Here is a 26,087-nt window from a genome sequence, read left to right as displayed (position 1 = left end):
GAGACCAATTGATGCATCTTAGAAGGCTGCTTGCCAGCATTTAAGACCCCAGACGCCACTCTTCAAAGTGGGATGCAGAATGTTTTGTTAATAGTTTTTATTATGCCAATTGACTTAGATGTCCCCTGAAACCATGGTCCCCAGGCCCCTGCCCCTGCTACACTGGACTTTGAAGCATTCAGTTTATTCAGGAAACTTCTTTGCTTTTGGTTTAGTCCAATTGTGCTGACCTCCCCTGTATTGTGTGCTGTCTTTCCCTTCACCTAAAGTAGATCTTATCTACTATCTAATTAGTGAATTCTCCTCTCCCATCCTGCCTCCCTCCCCTGTCTCGTAACCACAAAAGAATGTTTTCTTCTCAGTTTAAGCTATTTCTCAAGGTCTTATAATAGTGGTCTTATACAATATTTGTCCTTTTGCAACTGACTGATTTCACTCAGCATAATGCCTTCCAGGTTCCTCCATGTTATGAATGTTTCACAGATTCCTCACTGTTCTTTATCGATGGGAAGTATTCCATTGTGTGAAGGAATATACCATAATTTATTTATCCATTCATCCGTTGATGGGCACCTTGGTTACTTCCACCTTTTTGCTATTGTAAACAGAGCTGCAATAAACATGGGTGTGCATCTATCTGTTCGTGTAAAGGTCTTATTTCTCTAGGATATATTCCAAGGATTGCTGGATCCTATGGTAGTTCCTTTTCTAGCTCTGTAAGGAAACGCCAAATCAATTTCCAAAGTGGTTGTACCATTTGACACTCCCACCAGCAGTGTAGAAGTGTTGCAATCTCTCCACAGCCTCTCCAACATTCATTATTTTGTGTTTTTTGGATTAATGCCAGCCTTGTTGGAGTGAGATGAAATCTCATTGTACTTTTGATCTGCATTTCTGTAATGGTTAATGATCGTGAACATTTCCTTATATATCTGTTAGCTGCCTGAATATCTTCTTTAGTGAAGTGTCTATTCATATCTTTTGCCCATTTTTTAATTGGGTTATTTGTCTTTTTGCAGTTGAGTTTTTGCAATATCATGTAGATTTTAGAGATTAGGCACTGATCAGAAATGTCATAGTTAAAAACTTTTTCCCAGTCTGTAGGTAGTCTTTTTACTCTTTTGGTGAAGTCTTTGGATGAGCATAGGTGTTTGATTTTTAGGAGCTCCCACTTATCTAGTTTTTCTTCTACATTCTTCATAATGTTTTGTATATTGTTTATGCCATGTATTAGGGCTCCTAACGTTGACCCTATGTTTTCTTCCATGATCTTTATCGTTTTAGATTTTATATTTAGGTCTTTGATCCCTTTTGAGTTAGGTTTTTGTGCATGGAGTGAGGTATGGGTCTTGTTTCTTTTTTTTGCAAATGGATATCCAGTTATGCCAGCACCATTTGTTAAAAAGACTGTCTTTTCCCCAGTTAACTGTTTTGAGGCCTTTGTCAAATATTAGCTTTTTTTATATGTGGATGGATTTATGTCTGGATTCTCAATTCTGTTCCATTGGTCCATGTATCTGTTGTTGTACCAGTACCAGGCTGTTTTGACTACCGCAGCGATGTAATAGGTTCTGAAATCAGGTAAAGTAAGACCTTCCACTTTGTTCTTCTTTTTCAGTAACACCTTATTTATCCGGGACCTCTTTCCCTTCCATATGAAATTGGTGATTTGTTTCTCTATCTCATTAAAGAATGTCCTTGGGGTTTGGATCTGAACTGCATTAAATGTATAGATCCCTTTTGGTAGAATAGACATTTCTATAATGTTAAGTCTTCCTATCCACGAGCAAGGTATGTTCTTCCACTAATGTAAGTCTCTTTTGGTTTCTTGCAGAAGTGTACTGTAGTTTTCTTTGTAGAAGTCTTTTACATCTCTGGTAAGATTTATCCCTAAGTATTTTATCTTCTTGGGGGCTACTGTAAATGGTATTGATTTGGCGATTTCCTCTTCAATATTCTTTTTGTTGGTGTAGAGGAATCCAACTGATTTTTGTATGCTTATCTTGTATCCCGATACTCTACTGAACTCTTCTATTAGTTTCAGTAGTTTTCTGGAGAATTCCTTAGGGTTTTCTGTGTATAAGATCATGCCATCTGCAAATAGAGATACTTTGACTTCTTCTTTGTGAATCTGGGTGCCCTTTATTTCTTTATCTAGCCTAATTGCTCTGGCTAGGACTTCCAGCACAACGTCGAATAAGAGTGGTGATAAAGGGCATCCTTGTCTGGTTCCTGATCTCAATGTGAATGTTTTCAGGCTCTCTCCATTTAGGGTGATGTTGGCTGTTGGCTTTGTATAGATGCCCTTTATTGTGTTGAGGAATTTTCCTTCTATTCCTATTTTTCTGAGAGTTTTTATCATGAATGAGTGTTGAACTTTGTCAAATGCCTTTTCTGCATCAATTGGCAAAATCATATGATTCTTGTCTTTTGTTTTATTTATGTGGTGGATTACATCAATTGTTTTTCTAATGTTGAACCATCCCTGCATACCTGGTATGAATCCCACTTGGTCATGGTGAATTTTTTTTTTTTTTTATGTTGTTGAATTCTATTGGCTAGGATTTTGTTGAGAATCTTTGCATCTACATTCATGAAGGATGTAGGTCTAAAATTTTTCTTTCTTGTGGTGTCTTTACCTGGTTTTGGTATCAGGAATATGGTGGCTTCATAGAATGAGTTTGGGAGTATTCTGTGTTCTTCTATGCTCTGAAATACCTTTAGTAGTAGTGGTGTTAACTCTTTTCTGAAAGTTTGGTAGAACTGTGCAGTGAAGCCGTCCGGACCAGGGATTTTTTTTGTTGGGAGTTTTTTGATTACCTTTTCAATCTCTTCTTTTGTTATGGGTCTATTTAGTTGTTGTACCTCTATTTGTGTTAGTTTAGGTAGGTAGTGTGTTTCTAGGAATTCATCCATTTCTTCTAGGTTTTCAAATTTGTTTGAGTATAGTTTTTCATAGCAATCTGGTATGATTCTTTTAATTTCAGTTGGGTCTGTTGTAATATCACTCATCTCATTTCTTATTCGGGTTCTTTGCTTCCTCTCCTGTTTTTCTTTTGTCATTTTGGCCAGTGGTTTATCAATTTTGTTGATTTTTTCAAAAAACCAGCTATTGGTCTTACTAATTCTTTCAATTTTTTTTCTGTTTCATTTAGTTCAGCTCTATTTTTTTATTATTTGTTTTCTTCTGGTGCCTGGAGCTTTCTTTTGTTGCTCTCTTTCTATTTGTTCAAGTTGTAGGGATAATTCTTTGATTTTGGCCCTCTCTTCTTTTTGGATGTGTGCCTTTATTGATATAAATTGGCCTTTGAGCACCGCTTTTGCTGTGTCCCAAAGATTCTGATAGGAAGTGTTTTTATTCTCATTGGATTCTATGAATTTCTTTATTCCATCCTTAATGTGACCTGACCATTCTTTAACTCGTTTGGAATTTTACAACTCACTTGGCAGTTAATTTCAAGAGCATGATAGTGGCTCACTTTTAAATTAAAAAAAAAAGTTACCGTTGAGTGATTCTGACTCATAGCAACCCTATGGGACAGAGTGGAACTGTCCCATAGGATTTCTAAGGAGCAGCTGGTGGATTCAAACTACCAAACTTTTGGTTAGCAGCCAAGGTCTTAACCACTGAGATACCCTTAGAAGCCTATTTCTTCTTTTGGTCTATGGCCCAGGAATAATCTTTAAACCATGAATCAAAACTAATCCCACAAAGTCATGTCTAAACAACAGTTCAGCTCCATTAATAAAGAATGCCTGATTTGATCATTGCCATCTTTTAAAGAATTATCTGCATGAGATCAAATTGACAACAGAAACTCTGAAGCACAGATGAGAACCTTAAGGGGCAGCTCGTGTAAGTAGGTGGTGGTGAAGCCATCTGGGTAGAGATAGTGAGAATAGTGACAGAATGTGAGAAATGTAACCAGTTGTCAAAGAGCTGCATGTGTAGAAATTGTTGGATGGGTGTATGTTTTGTTGTGTATATTTTCATCAAAAGAAAAAATTTTTAAAAACCTTTCTAGATGAACACACCAGTGAATGACACATACAGGAGCACAACAAGGAGTTTGAGTTTGATGGTCTGAAGTCACATGACCATAGGTGGGAAGACTATGGACAAGATTAAAGACATCAAAATGTTGGCAACAACACAGCAGGAAATGTTGGCAGTCAAAACACTTTACAGTTTAACTTTTCTTCTGGAAGGAAAATAAACCAACTACTTTGCGTTTTCCCTAAATGATAAAACTTATTGTCTCACCCTAAAGTCTTTTCATTCTTGCACTGACTGTCATTGTGCTCTTGTATTTTTTGTAGCTTTCAAAATTGTAAAAGCAGTAAGGATTCCTCACTTCCTCAGAAGCTTAAAATTTCCAATAGATATTGTGCAGTGATTGATAGAAAGTATTTTTCCTTTGGTTAATAGTGGAGCCATGGTTTGGATCTTTTTTTTTTTTTTTTTTGGTAACTGTAACATTTATTTTTATCTTTAACATCTGACCAGACTCCTCTAATAGTTCTTTCTTTAAGGTCAGGCCCCAAATTTTGAACTTTAGAGACCAACAGGTTATTTTTTGTACCCAGACCATCTTTAGCATCTCTGGAGAGCTATGTAGTACCATCAAGTTTTGCTCCTTTATCTTGTTTGTGCAACTCATGAAATTGTGCATAGAAAAAATAGGAATGCTAGCAATAATTAATGAGACTGGTATGCTTCAAGTTTCTTACAATGGCTCTACAATATTGAAAGAGTTGCTTTGTTTGACAGGTACACCATGTAGAAGGAGTTGTCCAGACAAGTCTTCCTCTTCAGGAACCTTTTATAAATATTAAAATTGATTTCATTTAGGTGAAGTTTTATTGCCATGAAGAAGTCCTAATAATGTTTACTTTAATGTTTGGCTTTGGAGGATGGATAGAAGGTTTTTTATCTACAAGGGTGAACTCTCAGGAAAATAACTGTTGAATGATTTTGTTACTTGTTTTGGAGAAAGCAAATAGCATTCCAGTTACACACTTTACAAGGAGCCCTACAAAATAGATGGTAAAGAAGTTGGTACAGCTCAACAGATTGATCAATTTCTTCATTGCCCAAACCACCTGGAATTATTAGATAGTGGTCTAGAGGAATACCAAAGTGGATTTTGAAAAATAACAGTCAATTTTGTGCTGGATGAAGAGGCAGACACTTGATCATAGCACAATGAACACAAGCTCTAGAGAAAGGAGGAAAAAAACTAACTCTTCCTACATACAATGTGAGCGGGCAGGTCTATGGGAATTCTAGTTGCTCTCTGTATGACTACCGTATGGCAAACTTTCTGGTGCAAAAGAAAAACACTGTGGTAAATTATTAGAAAACAATGACAAGTTGAGTCAAAGAATGACATTCACAATGATAGAAGCCCTGTCACCTGACTTAGACACTGATGGAAGACATAACTGAGCTACCACTGGAAAGGGCCTTACCAAGCCTGCCACATGGCACAGTCTTCTGTCAGAGAAGATGATTTTTCCACGGAAAGAAGAAATTGGCTTCTTTATCCTTTTCTTATTAGTAATATATTTTTTTTTTCTTAAACATAGGGAATAGTGACCAGCTTGTCACTTCAAGTTGAACTGAAAACTCCTGAGAGTACCCTACTGGGACAAGTAACAGACTTTCTATGCTAGTTGTGCCTTACTGATATCTAAAACAGCCCACTTTCCAATATTTACTGCCACCCCTCAGGCTTACTAAAAGTGATTCCCATTGTATGACAACTTATTGGACTTAGAAATTCTAATGCTACAAAATTCAATCTGCCTCTTTTCAATAGAAAGTTTATGCTTCTGGTTTTATTTATTTGTCCCCAAAAGTATTGGTACTTATATTCCATAACTACAAATCTACAGTCTCATGCATGGAGATTAGAGTCGGTAGAACTTCTGTACTGAAAACCACTTTCCCCAGGACGAAATTTAATGGCCTTCTCCTCAGAAATAAAAACCCTTAAATGACACCTCTCATACACAGCCAGAGTGGAGCAGGGGAGCTTCTCCTCTCACTTTCACTGAAGAAGTTCAGCCTGGAGATCACCGCTGGGATGGATAGTTTGCTGATAGTTACTATAATGTTTTACTAAGCTATGTTTACTTTGAATATATATTGAAAAACACATGAGATATCATTTTGAAAGGAGCACATTTTTACTAATTATAAAGGTATACAACATACAGATCTTAGCTCATAGTCGCTGGCCCTTTCTTTTTCAAAATAAATTCAAATGGTTTGTGAATTGCATGTCAAATTCATGTGAACAAGTTCTGTTGGAGTTCTTTTTAACTATATTTCAGTACATTCTTGATATAGAATCACTTTTGTTTTCCATCCCATTGTGTTCTATAATACTAAGGTGAACTTTATCTTGGCTTTCCCAGATTATCACACATTACAATGAGCACAAATTACAGTTTCCTGATTGTGAAATGAAATGTGATATCCCCCTGGTTGCATCTGCACCCCTGCCAACAATCCTGAATTATCCTTGGGGTCTAGAGACACAGTTTCTTCTCTAATACAGGGATAATTTGGCTTCTATGCAATCTCTGCAGGATATTTTTTAACTTCCACATTAATAGAAATATACTTTTCCAAAAAGAGACACTATTTCTGTTCTATTCTGAGTTGGTGAAACTGCACTTGAGGTATTACACTGCATTATGGTGAGAAATCTGAAATAATGATTGAGAACAACAGGTTGGATTTGAGAATGTTGAAGTCACTGTTAATCTTTAATAACAAAGACTATGGATGTCACTACAGAAGTTCAAATTTTGTCATTTCTAGAGGAGAGTAAGGATGGTGATAAGGGGAATCTTTTGAAGAAAGTAGATTTGCTATGAAGAAGCTCCCCTAAATGATAGAAAATGCTGCCATTCATTAAAAGAAATAGTCTTACTGACTACTCAAATCCATGAATTAAAATGATAAAAATATTTTAATACAAGGGACACTATCGCCTTCAGACATTGAATGTAAGGTAGTATGATATAATGACTGAGCTAGTGGGGTTTGGAATCACATATAACTTGATTCAACCAGAAATGTACCATTTATTAGCCTTGTATCTTTGCAAAAATTGTTTAATCTCCATCATTTTGTTCTTTTCATCTGTAGGGATCAAAAGAGTACTCACCTCACTGGGCTGATGTGAGAATTAAATAAAAATCTGATGCATAACAAGCTCTCAGTACAATTCTTAGCACAAAATAAAATGCTCAGCAATTACTCAATAAAGTTTAATCACTTTTTATTGCAGAATATTGAGTACCCTGTTACCAGAATATTAATTAAGGCCCAAAAAGAAAGACTGCTTGTCAGAAGTATGGTAGATATAAATTAATGGAGAACTTTAGATGTAGTAGTTGTTGTCTAAAGTTTATTCTGAATCAGAGATGTTGCATTTGTTTTAATATCTTTAATAATTATCTCAAAGTACATTAATGTGTTTAAAATTACATGATTACATCAAAGGATCCAATTCATAGTTTTTCCATAGTTTTCCATTTCCTGAATGTTCTTAATGTATTAACCTGCAAAGTCTTCTTATAACATTCCATAGGATAAAGCAAGGGAAGAGGGTCAATTAAAAAAATATCCCCACCCTGAGGGAGCAGGAGAGCAGTGGAATGCAGACCCCAAATTCTCATAAGACCAGACTTAATGGTCAGACTGAGACTGGAAGGACCCCGGTGGTGATGGCTCTGAGACCTGTTGCCCCAGGACAGGAACCATTCCCCAGCCAACTCTTCAGACATGGATTGGACTGGACCATGGGTTGGAGAGGGATGATGTGAAGAGTGAGCTTCTTGGATCAGGTGGACTCTTGAGACTATGTTGGCATCTCCTGCCTGGAGGGGAGATGAGAGGGTGGAGGGGGTTAGAAACTGGCAAAATGGACACGAAAGGGGAGAGTGCAGAGAGAGAGTGGGCTGTCTCATGAGGGGGAGAGTAATTGGGAGTGTGTGGCAAGGTGTATATGGGTTTTTGTGTGAGAGACTGACTTGATTTTTAAACTTTCTGTTAAAGTACAATAAAAATTATTTTAAAAAGAAAAAAAAAATCCCCAAGTAAATGAGAAAATCACAATGGGAACTGAGAGCAAGAAACTGAAAACTTTCCCACACAAATATTGCTTATTCTAAAGCAGACTTGTGCCAAAGGCTGACTCTGAGTCCATTATCAATCTTTCAGCTCCTTGCAGCCTTTTATTTGGATTTTTTACCTTATTACATTATTAGGTTAAATGCTGTACAAAGGTGCCTTCAAGACCTCCATTCCACATAGATTGCCTCCCATGTATTCTGGAGGTGCCACTAAACTCATTGATGGCATCAGGAGACAAACCTGAAAAATCTTTTCACCCAGGTTAAATTATGGACTATCAATTTTCTTTTGTTATATCAGCGACATCTCTACCTGTAAGGAGTTACAGACTCTACTCCCTGATCAAAAACTATAATTCTGTCAGCTCCTCAGTTACCAGGGAATGCTACTTCTTGAGGTGGCTCCCAAATTTTCAAAGAATTACAGCATTTTCCAGTATCCAGATTCCTGAAAAAATCACAATGTCTTTATTTCTCCTGTGAAAAGTTAACTTTCCCAAATCTACAGCACTAAGTTTTGTTGATCCAAATTAAACATCTCCTGACTTGCAGTCATGTTTCCTCCACCACCTCTCCTCCTAAACACACTCACATAAGCTTGTCCAAAGGCTCGTTCTCCAACCATACAGGACACGAAGGCTCCTAAAGGGCTTAAACTTGTGTGTACACATCACTGACCAGCACAGTCTGGCTCACAACACGGATCAGTTAAAAGCCTTTAGATGCAGTTGGATCAAATCCTTAAAGTACTAAATTGAAATAATCCTCTTAATGAAGCAAAGTCTGTTTCAAAAGAGGACCTCGATACTAAATTGCTGACCAGGAACTGATGATGCTAATTCTCTCGAATGCTGATTGGTTCTCAGTGCCGAGGCTACCCAATCCAGAGACGATACCACCAGTTCCTTAGGATGTGAGTGGAGAAGAGTCATAGGTCTCATTGAGGGAGGCTTACCTGTTCCTCTCTTAACTTGCGCTCTCCTGTTCTCCAGCATGGTGTGCTTGTGGTTCCCCAGGGGCACCTGGATGGCAGCTCTGACTCTGATGCTGAATCCTCCTCTGACTTTGTCCAGGGACACCCGACGTAAGTGCACACGTTGGGTGGTAGCTGTTATGGGGTGGGATGAGTAGGGAAAGAGTTAACTTTGTCACTTTGTCCAGGCTATGTGAAGTCAAGTTCTTAAAAAAAAAAAAAAAATTGAGATTTTCTTCAGTGATTATCTATCTTTATCGTAGGGATCCCAAATTCTTTCTACAATCAGTGAATAGGGAATTCTCCCTGAGAAAGTCACATTAGGCTGAGATACGAATGATGAGAAGAAGCCAGTCATGTGAAAATCTAAGGGACAAGTCCTCCAGGGAGAGGGGACTACAATGTTTGCTGTGTTTAAAGGTGAGAAAGAAGGCTAGAGTGACTGGAGCATAAGCGAGCAAGGGGGAGTGTGGTGAAAGATGAGGTTGGAGAGGGAGTCAGGAGCCAAATCATTTAAGGCCCTGACAGCCATGGTAAGAAATTTGATTTTTATTTATAAATAGATTGGTGAAGACACTGGAGGGTTACAGGAAGAGGTAATTTATATATATACACACACACTATGTGTACAATGGATTATAGAGTTCACAAATGGAGGCAAGTAAACAGTTAAGAAACACTGTAGAATTCTACAGGGAAGTCACGCTTGTGGCTTCATTTAGTGTTCTAGCGATAAAGGCAGAAAAGTGGACAATTTAAGGATCTATTTGGGATGACTTAAAGAGGAATAAAATGTAAGTGGTGAGGAAAAGCAGAAAATCAAACTTATCTCTAAGGGTTTTGTCTTGAATAACTTGGTGGATGCTGGTGCCCTTTATAGGCAGGGAACATCGAGGGAGGAAATGATTTGAAGTGGGAGGCTATAAATAAAAGTTTTGTTTAAGTGAGGTTTGATATGTCATTTTGACATTCATGAGAAATTATCAAGAGGTCAATTAAATATAAGAGACTTGAATTTAGGGAGAGTCCAGGGCAGGTGATATACGAGTTGGTGTCATCAATACATGGATTGTATTAAATGCAAGAAAGTGGAAGACGTCACTTACGGAGAGACAATATGAATAGAAAACAAGAAGAGAGTCCAAGGCCAAACACAGAGGCATCTTCACATTAAAAGTTGATTTAAGAAGAATGAATCAGCCAGGGACACTGAGAAGAAGTACCAGTGGTGTTTGTTGGAGGAAAACTAAGAGAATGTGATGATGCACGGAAGCCAAGGAGAGGAAACTGGTTACAAGAAGGTGGGAGTGGCCCGCTCTGGTGGATACCACTAAGAAGTGGCTGAGGTGAGAACATGACAGAGAAGTGAGCACTGGCTTTGGTGGACTTGACATTGGCAGATTCAGTGGTATATTTAGGTTAGAGGCTGAACTGTTTCAAGAGAGAGTGGGGGTTAAGAAGTGAACTTGGGATTAAAGATGAATCTTTTGAGCAGGTGGCCTCAAGAAAGGACAATACTCTGGGATCAGAGAGTCAGCAGGACTTAAAACATAAGAATAAAAGGGACTGAAGAGAAGCTGGGAGGAACTGAGAACCAGAGATGTTTGGACAATAGCAAGGAAGCACTAGAGTGTCTTTGTATGCAATGTTGACTGGTTAGGCACAAAATCAGTAATTCTCACAACATTTATTACTAGTGACCTAAAATACACAAATCGCTGCCCCTAGGTGAAGAGGACAAGGTGATGAGCAAAACAAATCTGGTCTCTGTAAGCATAAAGGATAGTAACATTTTATAGTTACTGTGTACAAGACGTATAATTGGAAGGGTTGAAAATTCAGGTATAGATGTGTAGAGTGAAATTAGCATAGTTCCTGTGTGACGCTTGTGTCCTGACTACATTATGGGTATGAGAACCTGGGATGAAAAAGGGAAAGTGAAAAAGTCTAAGTATTATAAAATTTTGAAAAGTTTGGAAGATATGGTGGCCAGTACTGTTGAAAGCTGCTGAGAAATTGAAATGATGATTGAGAACCATCTATTGAATTTAGGAACTGTGAGGTCACTGTCAATCTTTACCAAGAAGGACACTGGCATTGGAGTTGTGGCACAAGGCACAGAACATGTAATTAATCACTTCCAGGAAGTGTCCTGGTGAAGAGCTAGGATGCTGGAGCCAGATTTCTTGAGTTGCAATCCTTGCTTCACCTGCCATGAAATATTTGACTATGATCAAGTCATTTAGCCCGGCTGTGCTTTTGTTGCTTCAATTGTAAAATGAGGAGAATTATATCTCCTTCATGGAATTGTTCTGAGGATTAAACGATATGACCTATGTAAAGCATTAGAAATAGTTCCTGCTACACTCTGGTCTTACATCAGTGCAAGCTATGATTTTTCTCTCCATCCACATATCCATGAATGCTATGCACAAAATAGCCCTCAAGTCTGCCCACCACCTTCTCGGTACCAGTCTACCGCCATTGTTCAGGCCGCTGTCATCCTGTGCCTAGATTATTCTAGTAGCCCCCAAACTTGTCTCTTTTCTTCCATTCTTGCCTTTTTCCATGTCCACTTGACTGTTTACTCTGTTGTCAGTGATGTCTGAAAACATGTACAGATCTAGAATTCTATTTCTGAAATTCTTAGAGCCAGATGACTTTTGGAAATTAGAATTTTGGATTTTAAAAATTAACTTTCCCAATTAATTACAAACACGAGTTCCTGGTCATCAGCATCTCTGCTAACTTTTAACAACTTGCCTTTATGCTGTTAAGTCATACATAGTGGTGACTGCCACAAGTATTTTTTCAGTATAATGCCCCAAACACCTGCAGTAATTCTACATTCTATACTTTAATAATGTCTGATGAGTCTTTTTATTTTCATCAATTTAAACACAAGGTGATTCATTAACTGCTTTGTTTTGTTTTTTTTTTTTGACAACTTCACAGTTCATAGTTCAGTTCAACTTAAAAACAAAACCCAGAAGAATGTACAGAAGCATGTATTGTACATTAGAGCTCTGACACACATCTGACCCCTGACATCAGGTCAGATTTACCAAATTAGCTTTGGCACCAAAGTTTTAAAATTTTTTTTCTTTTTGTTTTTGGGAATTTTTGGATTTTGAAATGTAGATAAGGGCTAGGGTACCTGTATTGGATCATGGTATTAGCCTGCTTAAAAATGATAGCTTCTCAGTTCCTATTACATTCCGTATAAATCCACAATCCTAACATCACCTACAAGTATTTTAGGCACCTGGCTCCATGTGATTTCTCCAATGGGATCTTTTGTGCTCCTTTCCCCTCACTCTCTGTGCTTAAGTGAAGTCTTTTCTTCTGGTTTCCTCAAGAAGTTCATCAATTCTTTCGAGCTTTTGCATATGCTATTACCTTTACCTGCAATGTGCCTACCTGTTAGCCCAAACTCCACACGTGCCCCACTCTTCCCCTAGTTCACATCAGCTTAGTATTTCATGTCGCCTGCGTTAGTTATCTAGTGCTGCTATAACAGAAATACCACAAATGGGTGGCTCTAACAAACAGAAATTTATTTTCTCACAGTTTAGGAGACTACCAAAAAACTGAAACCTGTTTCCATTGAGTCGATTCCGACTCATAGCTACCCTGTGGGACAGAGTAGAAGTGCCCCACAGGGTTTCCAGGGAAGCCTGGTGGATTTAAACCACAGATCTTTTGGTTGGCTGCCATAGCTCTTAAAAGACTACGCCACCAGTGTTCCATTTAGGAAACTAGACTTCTGAAATCTGAGTGCTGGCTCTTGCAGAAGGGTTTCTCTCTCTGTTGGCTCTGGAGGGAAGTTCTTGTGTCTTGATTTTCTCTTCCTCTGAGATCTAAGCATGGCTTGGCACCTGTCTTCCCTATGTCTGCTTGGTTGTTCAGTCTGCTGTTTTTATATCTCAAAAGGGATTGACTTAAGACACACCCTATAGTCCTACTGAGTCATTAACATAAAGAAAACTCATTAGGATTTACAACACATTTTTGGGAGGACACAATTGAATCCATAACGTCATCTTAAATGTTGCTTTTCAGAGAGTCCTCTCACTGGCACCCTAAGGCAATCCAGATCAGGCCATTATCCTCTGTATGAAACTCCACAATTTTCTTTTTTTGACAGTTCTCACTTCTGTGTAAATTCTTGTGTGTTGGCTTTTATCTGTCACTTTCACTACAATTTCAGCTTCCTGTGTGGACGGAAGAAATCTCCTTTTCTCTGCTTTGGCTTCCTAGGCGGCAGCACAGGGCTGGCACAGGTTAGGACTTATTAAGTGTCTACAGAATGGAGGAGGTGGGAAGTGTTCAGGGAAACAGGTGAAGAACTGTGGGAGGTGAGAGGACGGGAGATTTCAGGAAAAGGTGGTGAGATGGCAGAAGCCAAAAACCAAACCGGTTGCGGTCGAGTGGATCCCGACTCACAGCCACCCTGTAAGATAGAGTAGAACTGCCCCCATAGGATTTCCAAGGAGCGCCTGGCGGATTCGAACTGCAGACCTTTTGGTTAGTAGCGTAGCTCTTAACCAGGGTTTCCGTAGACGGCAGGGATGGGGGCAAATCCTCGTCTGGCTCCGACCTGGAGGTCTCCCGCCCAGTGTCTAAGCAGGAGAGGATCACAGGACCTGGGACCAGGCGGGCGCCCTCCGCCCTGCGGGGCCTCAGTCAGGATCAGGCGGGTGAAAGATGAAGCCGCAGAGGCCGGCGGCTTGGTGTTGCGGGTGGAGCCCCTCAGGGGTCTTTAGTGCCGCCACCTCGCACCAGGGGCCCCTGACTGGTGGCTTCCCCACAGCAAGTTTCCTGTGGCAGGCTAAGGCTAAGTGTCACTTCACCAACGGGACGGAGCGGGTGCGGTATTTGGACAGATACATCTACAACCGGGACGAGTACGTGCGCTTCGACAGCGACGTGGGGGAGTACAGGGCGGTGACGGAGCTGGGGCGGCGGAGTGCTGAGTACCTGAATGGCCAGAAGGAGTTCCTGGAGGAGAGACGGGCCGCGGTGGACACTTACTGCAGACCTAACTACGGGGTTGGTGAAAGCTTCATGGTGCAGCGGAGAGGTGAGCGCTGGCCGGGGGGCGTGGGAGACTGTGTGTGTGTGTCTGTGTGTCTGTGTGTCTGTGTCTGTGTGTGTGTGTGGTGCAGGCTGGGGTGTGAGGGGCAGAGGGAGGCAGAGTGTGTGTGTGTGTGTGTGTGTGTGTGTGTGTGTGTGTGTGTGTGTGGTGCAGGCTGGGGAGTGAGGGACAGAGGGAGGCAAAGTGTGGGTGTAGGTGTGTGTGTGTGGTGTAGGCTGAGGTGTGAGGGGCAGAGGGAGGCAGAGTGTGTGTGTGTGTGTGGTGTAGGCTGGGGTGTGGGGGCAGAGGGAGGCAAAGTGTGGGTGTGTGTGTGTGTGTGTGGTGTAGGCTGGGGTGTGAGGGGCAGAGAGAGGCAGAGTGAGGGAGTGTGGGGTGCAGGAGGGGGGCCCTCAGGTTGTCCTGGGGCCACTGTGGGGAGAGCTGAGGGGGTGGGGAGATGGGAGAGTCAACATCTGGGATAATGTGGGGCTCCTCCCAGGCTGTCCTTAACACAGGACCTTCTCAGCCATGAATCCCTGAAATAAAAAGTGTGTGTTGTTTGTTTGCATAACTATTTCACTGAGGAAAAAGTACCAGAATAATTTATTCACTTATTTTGCCGGGGGGGAGGCGGGGTGGAGGTGAAGGAATTTCTGAGGCACCTCTGACATTTCTGAGGCTTCTTTTAGGTCTAAATTTCTTGCTGTTTTTGTTGTGTTTTAATGTATATATTTTTAGATAGTTGAAATAATTTTTTGAAGTATAATTTTTACTAACATACCGATGTTGCAATTTTTATAATACTAGTAGTATTTAGCTAGTTGCAGATTATTGCTTTGTATGGCTGTAGCACGATTTACCCCATAGCCTCCTTTGTTGGGTCTTTTTTTTTTTTTTTAATTGCTGAATATTCAGTTCAAATTTTCTTTTTCTTTTTAATTTCTATTTCTTTATTTCTGAGGCTTTTAAATTTTTTTTCATATATTTATTGGCCAGTTTTAATTACTACTCTAAGAATTATTTGTTGACTATTAATTCTAGGGTTCTAGGTTTTTTTTTTTCCCAGAGAAATGGGTTCTATACAAAGCAAGATTACTAACATGTTGCTGCTATTTGATTCCACATTTTCTTCAATTTGTGGTTTATAAATTTGACTCTGTTATTTTCAATGTTAAGAATTTAAACATTTTGATTAAATGAGATGTATTGCAAAATCGTTGGTAATGATTTACTAACAATCTTAAATCTGCCATTTTGTGGTATGGTAAAAAAGTTGTCTCCCAAGTTTCTCCTTCTTTTTAAAAAATATTTGTATTTACTGAGAGTCTGCTAGTGTCAGGGATTGTCCAAAGCATGAAGGACATATATTAATGAGCCCCAGACCCTACCCTGACCTCAAATGTCAGTTTGGAAAGACAGACAGTTGTAAAAGGGTAACAATCCCAATACTAGATTCATTTGTACTGAAAAAGAAGAGGGGTTGATCAGATGAGAGTAAATATTAGAACTTTTTTGAACGAATGGCTTTCCTTGTGACTTTATCCCTCCTTTAGACTTCATGCTTTATTTGGGACTCAACTCACAGAGTTAGAAAATAAGTTTTTGCTTCCCAGTGGTAGAGCCATTTCTGTGGCTCTAAAGGTGTGAGCACATCAAGATAGCATTCTAGGACTTCATGCTCTTATCTCCACACTTAACCCCCTGCCATTCCCCAATCTCTCTGTACTACTTTGAATCACATTTTCTCTCAGAGTAAACAAGGATAATAACTAGCTAACATTACCGAATGCTACGTTCCAGTCACCGTTTTACATATTTTAATCACATATAATTCTCACATAACACTAAGAGGTAAGTTACTATTATTATCCCTCTTCATAGGCAAGAAAATTCAGTCAACAAGGAATTAAGAAACTCTCCCAGGACCATCCCATAAGAGGCAAAGGCTGGTTTTGAACCCAACCACCCTGGCTCTAAAAATCACGCCTTTCTTTAAACACTACATGCCTTGCAAAGATTATACTAGTGAACAAGTGTTTCAATTATCAAAAAGCCCACAATCTTACTAATGTCTCTCAAATATAATGAGTCCATGTCTTAAGGATTAAATTCAAGGCCCCTGACATACTGACTCATATGGCCACATGGCCAGCTTGAGGAAGGCCTGGCCAAGACTTGGGAGCCTTGGCGGTATAGTGGTTAAGAGCTCAGCTACTAACAAAAAGATTGACAGTTTGAGTCCACCAGCCACTCCTTGGAAACACTAAAGGGTGGCTATGAGTCAAAATCTGCTAGACAGCACAGATTTTTTTTTTTTCCAAGACTTGAGCCTGAGTTTGAAGAGAGACAGAAAGACAGCCAAGCAAGAGTTATTATGATGTCCTCACTTTTTCTCTCTGCCTTTTCTCTCCTAGTTGAGCCTGCTGTGACTGTGTATCCTGCAAAGACTCAGCCCCTGCAGCACCACAACCTCCTGGTCTGCTCTGTGAATGGTTTCTATCCAGGACACATTGAAGTCAGATGGTTCCGGAATGGCCAGGAAGAGGAGGCTGGGGTTGTCTCCACAGGCCTGATCCAGAATGGAGACTGGACCTTCCAGATCCTGGTGATGCTGGAAACCATTCTTCAGAGTGGAGATGTTTACTCCTGCCAAGTGGAGCACCCAAGCCTGACGAGCCCTGTCACAGTGGAATGGAGTGAGAAGCTCTCTGGCCTCATTAGTTCCTCACTCAGCAAGAAGGGGGCTTTTGTTATTCCCTGAGTATGAGGTTTCTCCTCTTGCAACATGTTTTTTCATTTGGTCCATGTTCTCCTCTCCTTCAGCACCAGTTACAGAGGTTAGCAGCTCTGTGATCAAATACCTATACATCTGGGGAGGCAATTATGCCTGGTAGGCAGAAATGAGGCTGATTCTGATTTGAATCTTCTCATGATATCACAAGACACGGTCACCCTCTTGGCCCTGTGTACCAGTTCCCTACCCATGGGGCTGAGCTTCTGCTTCCGGTGCTGTTGCTCTAAGTTCAATAGATGTTCATTGTGATCTGAGGAGAGGAGCGTCCTCTACAATGCGGGGCCCTTCCTGACCTGAGGGGAATGCAGCCTCAGCTCTGCCTTTTATTAGCTCTGTCACTCTAGACAAGCTGCTTAACCTTACTCAGATGTGTGGTCAAACCTCAGGTCAGGGCTGATATTTAATGAGTTTCAGTACCTGAACCTTGTATCTCCTCAATGTGATTTTTAAAACTTTGTTTTCCAGAAGTGACCAGTTATTCTGTTTTGCAGAGCAGACTTCTTGCTCCATTCTCAAAGCCCTGAATCTCAGAGTCTGAATTAAAGAAGTTAGATTTGGGGTAAAAATCACTAAATCTGGCTTCTTCTCTTAGGGGCACAATCTGGATCTACACAGAGCAAGATGCTGAGTGGAATCGGGGGCTTGGTTCTGGGTCTGCTCTTTCTTGGGGCTGGGCTTCTGCTTCCTGTGCTGTTGCTCTGAGTTGTATAGATGGTCATTGTGATCTGAGGAGAGGAGCGTCCTCTACAATGCAGGGCCCTTCCTGACCTGAGGGGAATGCAGCCTCAGCTCTGCCTTGTATTAGCTCTGTCACTCTAGACAAGCTACTTAACCTCACTGAGTCCCAGGCTCCTCACACATCAGATGTGTGGTCAAACCTCATGTCGGGGCTGTGATATTTAATGAGTTCAGTGCCTGAACCTTGTATCTCCTCAGTGAGATATTTAAAATTTTGTTTTCCAAAAGTAGTCAGTTATTCTATTTTGCAGAGTAGGCTTCTTCCCCCATTCTCAAAGCTCTGAATCTCAGAGTCTCAACTAGAGAAGTTGGATTTGGGGTAAAAATCACTAAAGCTGGCTTCTTCTCTTAGGGGCACAATCTGGATCTGTGCAGAGCAAGATGCTGAGTGGAATCGGGGGCTTGGTTCTGGGTCTGCTCTTCCTTGGGGCGGGGCTGTTCATCCACTTCAGGAACCAGAAAGGTAAGGAAGCTTGTGGTAGCTGGGGTTCCCCATGGACTCCGCTGAGGAGGAAATAGGGCTTTGTTCAACTTACCTTTCTGTAGAGCAATGACCTTGTATAAAGCTTTTGTTTTCCAGTCCATCCCAAATTTCGAAGCATTCAGAAATAAAGAGCCCATTGCTCTTTTGTCAAAGTATAGGGGTCATAACCTGTGGCAGATAAAAGAACAGCTACTGTGCATGGAGATTTTGGGTCAGAATCCTGGAATAGATGAAAGAGGAACCACTGAAACTAAATATGCTGGATTTGTGTGGTAGAAGGTTCATAGACTGAAGGCTCTCAGACTCCACTTTCTTCTCTGCCATGGTGTGATATCTGTTGTGGTGTTAGAGAAATCTCAGTTGGGAGATCTAGAACTGAGGACGTGGTGTGTGGGGACGGATGTGCCTCTATATCTTATAAACATACATCTTCTTCTCTCTTCCCCAGCACACTCTGGACTTCAATCAATCTCTTTTAGAATGAGATTGGTTTCTCCTAGAATTATGGTAGAGGAGACCAGACAGGACACAGATATATCAGGAAGGACTTTGCATTCAGACTTCTGATCAGGCAGTTTGTACCAAAGATTCTTCTCTCTGCTTAAAAGCCCTGTGCTCCAGAGCAGCACTGCGTCACAGGGACTTAAGGCATTTTTTTCTTTCTTCTGACTACATTGCTATAACCTGAGGGCCTGAGAGAGGGGGAAAAGAATTTGTTGGTAGAGTTTGGTTTGGAAACAACACTCTTCTCTGTCTTCTTCAGGACTCCTGAGCTGAAGTGAAGATGGTGACACTCAAGGAAGAACCTTCTCTCCCAGCTTCTTCTCACCATGAAAAGATGTGAGCTTCACTCTTTTTCTTCCCCAAAGAGTGTAGTTCTTCAGTATCCGGCTCACTCCTGGTTCACTGACCCTAGAGAAAATGTCAACCTTGATGAGTTTCCTCATCCCCCGGCCTTGGTCTGGAGGTCCCCAATGTTGCTTAGAGTGTCTTGTTTTCCTTTTTCCCAGTTTCCTTTTTATTCACCCTTACTCCTCCTCATTCATCTGAACTCACCATCTGCTCACATTGCCTCATAAAAGTTTTCTGAAATCAACATGGAATAAAAATCATCTTTTTCCTTTAGCTTCAAGAAAAAGAAGTAGAAATAAGAGATAAAATGAGGATTGCATTGTAACACAGTAATTGCTTTCACTTATATTCCTGAATTTTGGACATATACAGATCTGGAAGCTTTTCTTGCCTGCTTTTTCTTGGGTTTTCTGTGTCCTGTAAGGAACATTTCACTGTGCTAGGAGAAGGCTCTTTAATGCACCCAGATCATGGTAGTCTCCTACACCTTTACATCATCAAAGATAAATACACAGGTCCCTTTCTAGCATGGGCTACAAATGAGAGACAACAAACATGAGAAACTGTGGTGTCTGGAACTATTAGGTTGTCAGTATTTTTAATTCACTTCTGCATGAAGGCCTATATATTCTTGCCAGGCAGCATCAGTTCATGTTTTGAATTTTTTTGTGTGTGTGTGTGAACATACTGAGTATGGAACACCACGCATAAACCCAATGACAATTTTAAAACAAGTAAACAAGAGTACTGCTTGCTTGTTTTATTTTTAGAACTCAACATGCTGATACTTAAAAATTTTTTTTAAGAAAACTGTATTTCCCAAGGGAATTTTATTAAAAAGGAGCATAATGAGGACTGACCAACTCTATAATATGCTAAAATATATTATACATCGATTTTAGTAAACAGGTTTTTGGTATTCATGGTTGGGTAAATTCATCCATGAAACTGAATTTAGAATTAGATGCCAAAACATTTGAGGCTTACTTTAAGATAAATGGAGAGTTTCTGGTAAGGCCTATCCTAAACTCATTCCTTTCAACAAAATATAAAGAAAGTATAAAATTAATAAGCAGAGATATTATTTATTATCTTTATTACTATCACCATCTTTTGTATATCTAAACCTTTCTAAACCCTGATGTATTTCTGGTGGACATGGATGATGTTACAACCACTTCGGAGAACAGTTTAGGAATTTCTTAAAAACTTAAACATCTGTCATGTTGTTTTGTTAGGTGACATCAAGTCAGTTCTGACTCACGGTGACTTTATGTATAACAGATCAAAGCGTCTGGTCCTGCACCATCCTCACAACTGGTGAGATGTTTGAGCCCATTGTTGCAGACACTGTGTCATTGTCAGTCCATCTTGTTGAGGGTTTTCTTCACTTTCACTGACCCTCTACTTTTCCAAGTATGGTGTCTTTCTTCAGGGATTGTCCCCTCCTAATTATATGTCCAAAATAAGTGAGATGAAGTCTCACCATTCTCACTTCTAAGGAGCATTCTGGCTGCACTTCTTCCAAGACAGACTTGCGGTTCTTCTGGGAATCCATGGCATATTCAATATTCTTTGCCAACACCATAATTCAAAAGCTCCAGTTCTTCTTTGGTCTTCCTTATTCATTGTCCAGCTTTTGCATGCACATAAGGCAATTGAAAATACCATGGTCAGGCCCACCTTAATATTCAAAGTGACATTTTTGCTTTCTAACACTTTAAAGAAGCATTTTCCAGTAGATTCTCCAAATGCAGTACATTATTTATTTTCTTGACTGCTGCTTCCATGCGTGTGGATTGTGGATCCAAAGGAAATCCTTGACAACTTCAGCATTTTCTCCGTTTATCATGATGTTGTCATATGACCCAACAATCCACTACATGAAACTTACACAAGGGAAATGAGAACATATGTCTTCACAAAGATAGATATGCAAATGTTAATAGATGCACATACTCATAATTGCCCAAAACTGGAAACAAATATCCATCAACCAGTGAATGCATAAACAAAACGTGCTATATCCAAGCAATGGAATATTGTTCAACAGTAAAAAGGAAAAAATGCTGATAAATGCTACAAAATGGATGAACTTCAAAACATTTTACTAAGTGAAAAAAGCCAGACACAAAAGACTATTTGTCATATGATTCCATTTATACGAAATGTTCAGAAAAAGCAAAATTATAAAAGGCATATCAGTGGGTGCCTAGGGCTTGGGGGTGGGGACGTGATTTATCTGTAAACAGGAACCTCTTCGGGTTGATGAAAATATTCTAAAACTGGATTGTGATGATAGTGGCACAAATCTATAACTTTACTAAAATCATTGAAGTTTACATGTACAATCAGTGTATTTTGTGGTACATAAATTATATCTCAATAAACCTGTTAAAATAACCTTGAAAGAAAAAAAATCTAATCAAGACAAAAAATTTAGAAGACATAATGGAAAAAAAAAATTGAAAATTTAAAATTCCCTTGCTTGGAGAAAATCACAAAGAAATATGTAAAGAACAGCAGCAGGCAAGGCAGATATTAGGCTAAATTCCTCATTATGTAAAACTGTCAACAAGTCAATAAATAAGTGAACAAGAATCCAAGAGAAATTTGGGCAAAGGATATAAACTATTTACAGAAGAGAATATGCTGATGGGCAATAAAATATATGCTCAAGCTCACTAAGAATCAGAAAAATGCAAATCCAAATAACAATATGATGAAATATTTCTCCCCACAAATTGGAAAATGTAATTCTTCATTTGTTTTTCTAATCAAGGGATTATAAGACTCTATGGGAATGGAGTATCTCATGTACTGTTATTAGAATTGTGAATGGGTGGCAGCTTGGAGGTATCTATTCAGATTCAAAATGCAAATGCAACATGATTGACAAAAACAACAAAATCCACCCTTGATATGTGTTCTAAAATATCAGCCCTATATGAGCCCAAGGAGGTTAGAATTGAAAGCTTGTTTTACCAGGGTTTGGAATATTAAAGATATTTTGAAATTCTAAAGGAAAAGATTAATAAATTTCTCTTGCTTGTAAAAATTCTGTACTTTAAAAAACTATAAAATACATGAGATAACAACATATTGCAGGATGATATTTGGGTATTTGCATGGCGATGTGGGTGTAAACTGGTGTACTACTTTGGTGTTTTGGATAATCCAGTATTTCCACCCTAGGTGTTCATACTCTAGATAAATTCTCACATACATGCCCAAGATTACATATTTAAAAAAATGATTAATTGTACCACAGTAATAGAAAAGAAACATTCTGAATTTTCAGATAGAGAATGGATAAATTGTGGTATACCCATTCAAAGGAATAAATAGAGAGCTTTAAATAAATGGGTTAAGACTCCCAACAGGAAAGAAGAAAAAAAAAAAATCATACGCTGTGGATGCAAACAAGTCTAAAAACTCCACATTCCAGAGTTGGACAAATTCTGCTTAGTTGAGGGGGAACAGATTTCCACTCTCCTCCCTTGGCTCATCTGCTGAAACTCAACATCGGTGAGATTGGACCTACCACAGAAAGGGAGATTTTGATGGGGTTATGAGAAGGCTGCAAAGTTTTAAATAGCCTGTGGGCTTGTGTGATGGTTTGGAATCTATAGAGGCTCTAAATACAAAACTAGCTTAACCCTACTGGCTGGTTTTCCTCCCAGAAATTTTGCTGAGCTCATAAGGGTGGTGTGGGAACTTGGGAGGTGGGTAGAATGGAGAAAAACCTCTCTATAGGTTCATGAAAACAAACATCATTAAGGAAACCAAAGCTATACTTTCAGCCATCTTGACCTAACTGACATTTAAAACTGACATATATGTCAACTACTGCCCATAACTACAGAATATATTTATTCCTACTAATTGTGCAGAGAAGATCCATGAAATAGACCATATGTTAGCCCATAATAAAAGTCTCAATAAATTCCAGAGGATTGAAATCATACAGAATATATTCTCTGGCCACAAACTTATTACATTACAAATCAATAAGATTCAGAAAATACTCAAACTTTTGGAAGTGAACCAACGTTCTTGTAAATAATCCAAGGTGTGTTGAAGAAGAAATCAAACAGGAAATTAGAAAATATTTTAAAATAAAGGAATATTAAAACAGCTTTTCAAAGTTTGTGAGGTATAAACAAAGCCGTGCTTACAGGGAAATTTATAGCTTAAATACTTATATTATAAAAGAAGAAATATATAAAACTCAGAGGGCTAAACTTAATCTAGCAAAAGAAGAGTGAATTTAACTGAAAAAGGTAGAAGAAAGGAAATAATAAACATAAGTGAGGAAATTAATAAAGTTGAAAAGAAATGTAGGATAAAGACAATCAACAGAGCCAGAGCTCTTGCTGTTAGCTAGCTAGTAGTTATTTAGTTAGTTTGATTGATACACCGCTTGCAAGCCTTATAAAGAAAAAGATAGAAAAAAATCCAAATTACATATTTGCAACACTTGGAATGAACAAAATGGCATTCTACAGATCCTACAGACATTAAAAAGATAATATTACAAAGAATTTTGTGCCAGTAGATTGGACATCTTAGATGGAATTCCTTAAATAACACAATGTTTCATTTTGTTTTTCTTTGTGACAAATCACTCAAAAGCTTAGCAGTTTAAAACTACAGCCGTTTCATGATTTCTCACAGCTCTAGTTGATTAAGCTCAGCTGGGGGGTTCTCACTGGATCCTCTAAATGGTTGCAGAAAGAGGAAAGTACTAGGCTAATACCAAGTCATTAACATAACAATAAAACTCATTAGGATTTACCACATATCTTAGGGCTGGACACAATTCAATCTATAACATCACCTTAAAAGTCACTTTTCAGAGAGTCCTTTCTTCTCTGGCACCCTAAGGCAATCTAGATCATACAATTATCCTCTGTACAGAACTCCACACTTTTCCTTTTTTGATATTTCTAATTTGTGTATAAATTCTTGTGTGTTTGGTTTTTATCTATCACTTTCACTACAATTTAAGCTCCCCGAGTGGATGGGAGGAATCTGTTTTTCCCTCCTGTGGATTCCCAGGGGACAGCGCAGGGCTGGCACAGGTCAGGGCTACAGAAGTGTCTACAGAATGGAGGAGGTGGGAAGTGTTGAGAGGAACAGTTGAAGAGCTGTGGGAGGTAAGAGGAGAGAAGGCCTCCGGAAAAGGTAGTGTGGACTTCAGGGATGGGGGCAAATCCTCATCTGGCTCCGACTTGGAAGTCTCCAGCCAAGGTTCTAAGCAGGAGTGGATCAAAGGACCTGGGAACAGGCCGGTGTCCTCCGTCGTGCGCGACCTCGGTCAAGCATCAGGCGGATGAAAGATGAAGCCGCACAGGCGGGTGGTTTGGTGTTGGCGGTGGAGCCCATCAGGAGACTTTGGTGCCGCCACCTCGCGCCAGGGGCCGCTGAATGGTGGGTTTCGCCATCAGTTTCTCCCCAGAGGCCGCCCGTGACCGGACCTTCAGGTCCCCACAGCGCATTTCCTGAGGCAGTTTAAAGCTGAGTGCTATTACACTAATGGAACGGAGCAAGTGCGATTTATGGAGCGACAACGTCTGTAACCGGGAGGAGCACCTGCGCTTTGACCGCGACGTGGGGGAGTACAGGGCGATGACAGAGCTGGGGCGGCCTGAGGCCACGTACTGAAACAGCCAGAAGGAGCTCCTGGTTGATGCGCGGCCCCAGGTGGAAACCCACTGCAGATACAACTACAGGGTTGTGGAGAGCTTCACGGCGCAGCGGCAAGGTGAGCGCCGAGTGGGGAGTAGGGGGTCCGTGCAAACAGGGGGCACCCTGTGTGTGTGTGACAGAGACAGAGACAGAGGAAGGGAGAGCGCGAGGTGGGTGAGTGTGGGCTTGTGAGGAGTCGTGAAATTGTGAGGATACATGTGAGAGTGTGTGTTGTTGGAGAGATGGTGAATATTGTGTCAGTGACTGTGAGATAGGAGAGTGTGAGAGGGTGGACCTGTGAGGTAGGGGGTGCCAAAGAGAGAGAGAGAGAGAGAGAGTGTGTGTGTGTGTGTGTGTGTGTGTGTGTGTGTTTGCGCGGGGGGGGGGCGCTGGGATGTGAGAGGGAAGAGGAAGGGAGAGTGTGGGGGGGGGTGTGGGTGCAGGAGGGGGTGGTCAGGTTGCCCTGGGGGCCACTGTGGGGGGAGTTGGGGGTGGGGTGGGAAATGGGAGAGTCAACATTTGGGATAAGGCCAGGCTCCTCCCAGACTGTCCTTAACACAGGACCTTCTCAGCCATGAAATTCCTGAAATAAAAAGCCTGAGTTGCTTGTTTGTTTGCATAAATATTTCACTGAGAAAAACTACCTGAGTAATTTATTTATTTATCTTTTGGGGGGTGGAGGTGAAGGAAATTCTGAGGCACCTCTGACCTTTCTGAGGCTTCATTTAGGTCTTAATTTCCGGCTATTTTTGTTGTTTTTTTAATGTATATATTTGTACATAGTTGAAATAATTGTGAAACTAGATTTTCTGAAGTATGATTTTTTTACTAACATACCAAAGTTGCAATTTTTTTATTAACTTTTATTGAGCTTCAAGTGAACGTTTACAAATCAAGTCAGTCTGTCACATATAAGTTTATATGCACCTTACTCCGTACTCCCACTTGCTCTCCCCCTAATGAGTCAGCCCTTCCAGTCTCTCCTTTCATGACAATTTTCCCAGCTTCCCTCTCTCTCTATCCTCCCATCCCCCCTCCAGACAGGAGATGCCAACACACTCTCAAGTGTCCACCTGATATAATTAGCTCACTCTTCATCAGCATCTCTCTCCTACCCGCTGACCAGTCCCTTTCATGTCTGATGAATTGTCTTCGGGGATGGTTCCTGTCCTGTGCCAACAGAAGGTCTGGGGACCATGGCCGCCCGGATTCCTCTAGTCTCAGTCAGAGCATTAAGTTTGGTCTTTTTATGAGAATTTGGGGTCTGCATCCCACTGATCTCCTGTTCCCTCAGGAGTTCTCTGTTGTGCTCCCTGTCAGGGCAGTC

General features: G+C 40.3%; 1 protein-coding gene and 1 pseudogene across 1 annotated transcript; one reads left to right on the top strand and one right to left on the bottom strand.

Moving 5' to 3' along the window:
- Positions 1-26,087, bottom strand: part of LOC126068417 (HLA class II histocompatibility antigen, DR alpha chain-like) — a 72,708-nt pseudogene that overhangs the window by 23,981 nt on the left and 22,640 nt on the right.
- Positions 9,133-19,214, top strand: LOC126082424 (DLA class II histocompatibility antigen, DR-1 beta chain-like). Its single transcript, XM_049894974.1, has 5 exons — positions 9,133-9,239; positions 13,942-14,207; positions 16,616-16,897; positions 18,086-18,196; positions 18,981-19,214. The coding sequence occupies exons 1-5, from the start codon at positions 9,145-9,147 to the stop codon at positions 18,992-18,994; spliced, it is 768 nt and encodes a 255-aa protein (XP_049750931.1). The 5' UTR covers positions 9,133-9,144; the 3' UTR covers positions 18,995-19,214.

Source organism: Elephas maximus, chromosome 1 (assembly GCF_024166365.1).
Source record: "Elephas maximus indicus isolate mEleMax1 chromosome 1, mEleMax1 primary haplotype, whole genome shotgun sequence".
NCBI lineage: Eukaryota > Metazoa > Chordata > Mammalia > Proboscidea > Elephantidae > Elephas > Elephas maximus.
The sequence above is the reverse complement of the archived record's forward strand: the minus strand, read 5'-3'. Positions and strand labels throughout refer to the sequence as shown.